Here is a 7,855-nt window from a genome sequence, read left to right on the forward strand (position 1 = left end):
ATTGCGCTTCAGTCTTCGCCCCTGAGATCCACTTATGCTGTTTAAATGGTTTTATCTACCAACATAATGTGCATTCTGTTTCACACACACACACACACACACACACACACACTACCTCTGCGTGGCGTAAGTAATACCAAACATTGCTTTTTTTTTATTTTGAGCATTCCTACTCAGCCTGCACAAGCAGAGCGGCACTGCGTCCCAGACAGCAAAACACTGAAATCAGCTACGAAAGCCTGACACACAGTGTCACTGACACAAAACACCAAAAGGCCCCAGTACTGTCCAGTCTGCCAACTTTCTATCCATATTTCAGCAATGGGTGTTAGACAATCCCCCTGAAGGACATGCCCACTCTGAGGCATGAATATGAAAGAAGCACACCTGCAGCTTTACTCACCTGCAACGCGACACATCCACTCCAGAAACGTTACTAGGCCAAATCGTAGCTGCGATCCAACGCCAGGGCTGTAGCCGAGATAGGGCATGTCCTCAGAAGGAATGTCCTATGAAAAGAATTGTCCTGGAAAAGCCTCCGGAGGCTTCGTTATCCAACAATTACGTAGTGCTGGAAAAGATACATCCATTGCATCCTCCAAATCACTCTAAAGTGAAAGTAGGCCGCATTTCTGGGCTGTATACAAAGGGTCCTTCACTAGCTTATAGGTCAACACTTGCAAATTGTTTTATATTGTGTGGATTTACAGCAGCAGCATTATTGGTATTTGGTATATGGTCTATGCTTTACATTCAAGGCCCCCTGACCCTGCATGATTTAAAGTAAACCTGTTCACTTCTGCCGGCAGACTGGTGATTATATAGAAGGGGCGGAGTCTATAAGTTTTAGTGTTTTTTTTTTAATCTGGGTTACCTGGAGTGGACCAGTAGTAGTCCCAGATAGTCCCACTGTAAGACTGGCAGGTGTATTGCAGTGGAGTAGTGGTGTTGTAGTGGGAGTGTGCTGTAGGTGTGTTGTAGTAGGAATGTGTCGGAGGTGTGTATTAATGAGAGTGTGTTGGACGTGTGTTTTAGAGGGAGTGTGCAGGAGGTGTGTTCCAGTGAGTGTTCGGCCTCTCTCTCCCGTTAGCTTCGTGTGAGAGTGGGGGATGTTATTGTCGGTTGTGTGGGCTTTGAAGGTGGTAAGGGGGCTGTGGAGAAGTGTGAGCGGATAAACCGCAGCCGTTCACTGAACTTTTCCTGGTAGATGGTGTGGAATGCGGCTGGGTGAAAAGATTTCCGCTCCTAATCCGTTAGTGAGGATTTGCAGACTGCCTTCAAGCAAACCCCCGGAATCATCCGCTTTCAGAAACTAATCGTTGGCTCTTATTCCTCAAGACTGAAATATTTTAAAAGCACTTGAGATTAGGAGCCCACATGCCTTCCTCTTCCATGAAATTGTTGTTTCTATGGAATTTAATGTATTTTAGAAGATTGGTCTGCCTAGGAGTCGTATTTTAGGTCACAATATCGGTTCCTGGAATCCCAACGGAGGCGCTGCAGGTAGTGCGTGTGACGCACAGGTCTCAAAAAGGTGTGACTGACTAAGTAAATGGTGTGGGTGTGTGTGGTACGCTGTGATGGACTGGAACTTTGTCCAGAAGGTATTCCTGCCTTGTGTCCAGTGTCCAGATGAGACAGGAGTCAAGCTTTACAAGCTTTACTGTCGGAAGATCGCAGACTTTTACAATTAGCTTTTTTAAATGAAGTAGACTAACAATTACAACTTTTTTACAATTAGCTTGGTAGCTAGTGCTACCCTCCAAGCACATTCTCCTGTCCATTGACGCTGCAGCTGAACACTCATTATTACTATTTTAGCGATCTTTAGGTGTTTGATTTAGGGCGGGTCAGTGTGTCTTTGCTATCATAACGACGGGAAAAGTATGTCTCCAAATGTGCAAAAGGCATGTACTAAGTCTCTTAATTAATCATGGGTGTGTTTTGGGCATAACGTGCAATAAACCAATCAGCGTGTCACTTGCCGTTCCCTTTAAGAGCCGGGTGCGGTCTGACTTTGGCAGATTGCTATTTCAATGGCGCAAAGCGTCGGTGTGTGCATGTTGGGCACACGCCTGTGTTGACAATTCACTGCCGAGAGAGCAATAAACGTCTGAATGCTGACATCTGCCTAGGTTGCTTTCAGTCAGTGATGCACCTGTGCACCTTTCCGTTCACACCTCACCCTACACAGATGTATTCGTAAGCACTGTTGCTATTTAAACAACACAGACGGAAGGCGTGAAAATAGACTGTTGGCAGGGTGTAAGATAGCAATAACCATCGCTACACACCTTGCACAGGGTGTAAGATAGGGCACATTGTGCTGTTAGCAATGGACTAGCATGTAAACGCTCCTGAAGGCCCCCTGGTCGTTTTCACATTCTCATGATGTAAAGTAAACCCACTCGCTTCTGTGATTACGAAGGAGGGGTAGAGACGTTATAAGTCTTATAAGATCTTTGGGACAGGTCATTAACTAGCAGAGCTACATTCACACAGTAAATTAAAAAATATAGTAAAGTAAGACACTGTTAACCAATGGCAAATTAAATAACATAAGAATAAATTCAAATATTGTGATTTTCAAAAACATTTTGTGATGCACATTTAGGCCTAGCTCCAGCTTTTGGGACAGAGAAATGTGTCTGTTTCAGCAATGCAGAATACCAGTCATTTTTTCCCATTTAAAACCAGCCTCTCAGTTCAGTCAGGTCAAATTTAATGACTGAGGTCAGAATGTGCAACAACAAAGTCATTGGACACAGAGTGTTTGAACATGTTTTACTCTGTATGTTGTAGTTGTACAACGATGTGGACTAATACTAGAGTAATACTAGAACAGCCTGTTAGCTAACCAGGTCAGGTCAGCCTTCACTAAAGGCCTGATCTGTTCTTGTTGCAGCTCATAAAAAGGGGCAAAAACATAAACGCACCCGATTAGCTACGTTTTGCCCGCCTCTGCAAAGTCAGCATACTTAAGCATGCATGTTTAATATGACGTGGATCTGCGTACATATGTAACTTCTGTCTAACCATCCATGTCAGATTTGGTCGACCATGCCAAAAAAAAAACCAACAACAAACAAACAAACACATCTTAATACACCTCAACCATATTGACTAAAGACAAGCCCTATTATTGTCCACAATACCCTGACTGGGTGGGTAAGAAGGAACTTTCAGGATAGAGACGAGACAGTGATGAAAGTACTCATACTGATATAACTCTACTCGGGGGAATCCCCCTCAAGACCAAACACACTCGCACTTGGAGGGGAGTTCCGATATTGGGGAATGAAGCTGACATTTCATTTCCCTGATGTTTGTCTTGGGTCAGGTGCTCAGACTTCAGCAAACTTTCCAACAGATCTCCCTTTCTCTTTACAAACCTGAAAGGACGTCATGAGGCAACACAGCCTGCCATTCCTTTCATTCCAATTATCCACACAAGTATCCATTGTGTGTCACACAGTTTGTTTAAAGGAAATTTGGAATCTGCTTTGTGGGATGGAAGGTAGAAAAAGGAGACAGAAAACCTGTTTGGGATTTGAGGCTATCTGTTCTGCAGGCTAGCAGCTAGCTGACTGAATAAAAATGTGACTGTAGTGAGAACAGCCAGGGCTGTGTGTCAGTTAAAGTGATGAGCAATAGCAAACCTTTTGCATATTGCATTTGCAGCTTTTTGACTGGCTGACTGACAAACCTTGTTGAAACACACATGCACAAGGACAGTCTCTTGTTTGCATGTGTTATCGTGCTGGCTGCCGGCCTCGTCCAGCATCGCTACCGTGGTGTTAGTAACTGCATCGCATTGTTAGCATTGGTACCACACCGACCGCTGCCCTCGCCCAGCATTAGTACCGCGACGTGGGCTACATGGGGTATAAAGCCCCCCAGCATTGAGCGGTGAGCAGTGGAACTGTGTTCTCTGGAATGATGATGGTGCCCAGGCCAACACTTTTGGGATGAGTGGGGAAGCTGGAGATGAACGAATAAAAGAGTTTTTTTCCCCTGGACAGTGAAGACAGTTACTCCAACAAAAGCAGGATCAGCCATTTTTTTAATACCCTTGATATCATAAGAAACAATGACTGAGCAGGTGTCCCAATACTTTTGTCACTATAACCTATCAATAGCCTAACGTAGCAGAAGTGTAATGTGTGGGTATGCTACGCCGCTTCAGGGCCTGGGCGGCTTGCCATTGACAACTGACATAACTGACCTTGAAATCTGGCCTTTAGCAGAAAATCCTATAGAAGAATGCCCGACCATCGGCCCGTGATCTGAAGCTCAGGAGCAATCGGGTCTGAAGCACAAGAGCAAGTGCACAACTGAATGGTTCAAAAGAAACAAAATGAAGGTTTCAGAGTGGCCAAGTCAAAGACCTGATTTGAACCCCATTCAGATGCCGTGACAGGGCTTTAAACGGGCAGCTCATGCTCCAAAGCCCTCCAATGTGGCTAAATTAAAGCAGTTCTGAAATGAAGAGTGGGCCAAAATTCCAGCCCAGGAATGTGAAAGACATCGTTGCAGCTAAAGAGACACAACCAGTTATTAGATTTGATGATATAGGTGTTGCAAAATGTGTTTCCTCTAATGTATGTAATGAAATGATCATATCAGTGCTTTCCTCCTTCTCCTTTTGAAACCAGGTCTAGTGTCACAAATGTGCAAAAATAGAGGAGGTGTCAGGGGTCAGGAGGGGGCAAATGCTTTTTCAAAGTGGGATCAAGACATAAATGAAGTAGACTAACTACATATGATCTGCTAAAATTTCAGAGTTGATCATGTGGTTAATACACTTTGATCATGTCCAGGAAACAAAGCTTAAGGGCCTGCGTCCTCCACAATGCAGACATGAGGCAGCTTAGGAGGCAGTGTGCTGTTCACCCACTCCAGACCAGACGCTGTGAGCATCCTGGAGCTCTTCTATTTTCTGTTAGGTGGTTGATATAATTTCATGCATAATCATCCTGCAGTACTGCTGTATTTTGGCACACCTTGGTCCTAGATCAATCCTGTCCTGCACTTTTTGGTGTGTTTTTCCTGCTATTGCACACCTGAACCAACCAATCAGGTTGGAACAAATTTTGCAATTTAATTTACAAGCCCCTCTTGACGCGAACTGCATGGGGGTCCTGAACATTTCACAATTTTTCACAATTTTTCACAATATTTTATTTTTCTGCATAATTCAGGACAGCATAATCCTTTATGCATTATTCAATTCACTTTATAAAAAAGGTTTTGACAGATCCTAAATTACAAAGCCCATAAAACTCTCAAAAGAAGACATATGTAACTTCAACGGTGGTTCTGGGTGGCAAATTAAATGTGTTGTAGATATTGTGACCTCTGCACCAAATCAAACCACTTGGAATTTACATTCCTTTAAATAATCAAACATTTTGGACACGTTTGATTATATTTTTTAACATATACTGGGATTTGCCTTTTATGGTGCAGATGAGGGTTTTTAGTATCGAGGCGCCCCCTGTCGGTCACCAGATGAGCTGTAAGCGCAGGTGTAACGCTCTTCCAGTGCAGCGGGCGTCGCTGTGGGACGCGGGTCGCTATTGTTTGGGGTCCAGAGCTCGGCTCGTTACTCGTGGTCCTTCCCTTTCCTGGCGGCAAGGCGTGCGAGTGAGCTCCTGAAACGGACGAGTTTTGAATGAAGCGATATTCAGCGCTTTCTGAAGACTGATTTTTCTGCCCGAGCATGGTGAGTGCTCGCCGGTCTTTAACTGCTAGCTCGGGTTTGACTGTTTACACGATCAGGGAAGTGGGGTAAATTCGTGCTGAGGAGAGCAGAGCGGTTAGCATGCTAATGCTAATGCTAAGCGGCCGGTTAGTGCGGAGATGCTTTCAGCCGCTGTAGCCGTTTATTTAAACATGCAGCGCAGGAGGCTCTTACTCGCCCCTGGCCTGTGTGTTTTAGGCCAGTGACTGGTGTGTTTTCAGTATGTGTAGTGGTAGTTAGTTAGCTAGCTAGTTTAGTGTAGTTGGGTATTGCTAGCTAGCACTAACGTTGCAGATACGTATTCATTGGGTATTAGCTAGTGCTAGCTCCAGTTAGCTCGGTTTGCTTTGTTCCGCTGAGTTTGACTGAGTTACTGACCTCTCTTTCTGTTTCACAGAGTTTACCACTGAATCCAAAGCCGTTCCTGAACGGTCTGACTGGAAAACCCGTGATGGTGAAGCTGAAATGGGGTATGGAGTACAAGGGCTACTTGGTGTCAGTGGACGGATACATGAACATGCAGGTATTGTCCTGATCAGCTCGTCCCTCCAGGGCTGCTGCAGTGTGCTTTTGGAGTAGTTGTTCGCCATAAAACTCTTTCAGGTTCGCTTGTTTAGTTTTGCGCTGGAACTGCAAGCTTGGCTTTAAAAATAAGTTCAATATAAAGTGAATAAAAAGAATATAGGCTAAAAATAAAGGTAATAGACAGTCAGGTTTGTGCATGTATTTATTTATTTACCATGCTGGGCTTGTTGATCCAGTGCAGAACATTATGCAGACCAGGTGTCGTGAGCATCCCGGAGCTCCTATATTTTCTATTCTATTAGGTGGTTGATGTAGTTTTATGCAGTCTTCCTGCAGTACTGCTGTATTTTGGCACACACTGGTCCTATGTCTGTCCTATCCTGCACTTTTTGGTGTGCTTTTCCTTCTCTTGCACACCTGAACCAGCCAGTCAACCTGGGTCAAGTTAAAAAAAAAAAAAATCTTTTACAAGCCCCGCTTGATGCAAACTGCATGTGTTCAGGACGGAGGTCTGCTTGGGTTAGGAGTGACGTATATGATTTAAGGATATGTTTGACCTATATAAAAAATATTCGCTATAAACAAAGGTGTCAGATGTGTGTATTTATTTACCATATTGGGCCTTGTTGATCCAGTGCCAAACCAGAAATGAACGTTAATATTGTGGGGATTTGACTTTTCTGCAATCTGTTACTTTACATTGGTGACATGTCTCAGCAGCATTGTATGTCTGTGACCGAAGAGTAATTTGTTTTCAGACTTCAGAAGTATTTCGAATGATTTGATCTGTGTGAATTACAATTTTAGTTGTAGATATGCATTCGTATTGTTCAGTCTATCTCTATTTTTCTCTTCAGTTGGCAAACACAGAGGAGTATGTGGATGGAGCGTTGGCGGGTCACCTTGGGGAGGTGCTGGTCAGGTAAGAGTTCTGTACTTGAGAATTCTGCTTTCTGCTTTAGAGAGCATACACACTTTAACCAGTGTCGTACAAATAGGTACCATACAATTGGCCACTCAAACCATCGAACACTTAAACATTTTACATTGCCTCTCATTGTTTTTTAGTTAATTTTGCTGGTCCTCCAGTTCTGTGTTCATATTTTACATTAGATAGTCTTTAGAGACCTGAGGCAATCAAATGTTTTTGCTCAGTTCCAGACACACCACCTAGTGTAAAGAAAAAAGAAATGAAGTTGTTGGAGGATTGGATTGAGCCTTTTTGTCAACTTTTCTCCCCCTTTTGTTTCACAGGTGTAACAATGTTTTGTATATACGAGGAGTAGAAGAGGAGGAAGAAGACGGAGAGATGAGGGAATGATTGCTGATTGAAAATGTATAATTTAGTCTGTTTTAGTTGTATGTGAAGATTGTCTCCCTCCTTTTTTTTTTTTTTTGTAATTCATGTTGAGATGTTTTGTACACTATAGAGGCATAATTGTGATGGCACAAGTGTGCAAATAAAATTATGCATTTTGTATTTGTCTTGTTTTCCACATTTGTTTTATTTTTGGTAATTTCGATATTCAATTAACTATTTGATCTGTTTGTAAACCATAACTCCGTTCTCCCTGCTTGGGAGGAGTA

At 43.3% G+C, this 7,855-nt stretch overlaps 1 protein-coding gene across 1 annotated transcript; it reads left to right on the top strand.

Annotated features, from left to right (window-relative positions):
* Positions 1–5,621: 5,621 nt before the first annotated feature.
* snrpf (small nuclear ribonucleoprotein polypeptide F) lies at positions 5,622–7,748 on the top strand. Its single transcript, XM_072687862.1, has 4 exons — positions 5,622–5,725; positions 6,141–6,266; positions 7,126–7,190; positions 7,523–7,748. Exons 1-4 carry the CDS (start codon positions 5,723–5,725, stop codon positions 7,587–7,589), a joined length of 261 nt encoding a protein of 86 aa, XP_072543963.1. The 5' UTR covers positions 5,622–5,722; the 3' UTR covers positions 7,590–7,748.
* Positions 7,749–7,855: the final 107 nt, after the last annotated feature.

This window comes from Salminus brasiliensis, chromosome 9, assembly GCF_030463535.1.
Source record: "Salminus brasiliensis chromosome 9, fSalBra1.hap2, whole genome shotgun sequence".
Lineage (NCBI taxonomy): Eukaryota > Metazoa > Chordata > Actinopteri > Characiformes > Bryconidae > Salminus > Salminus brasiliensis.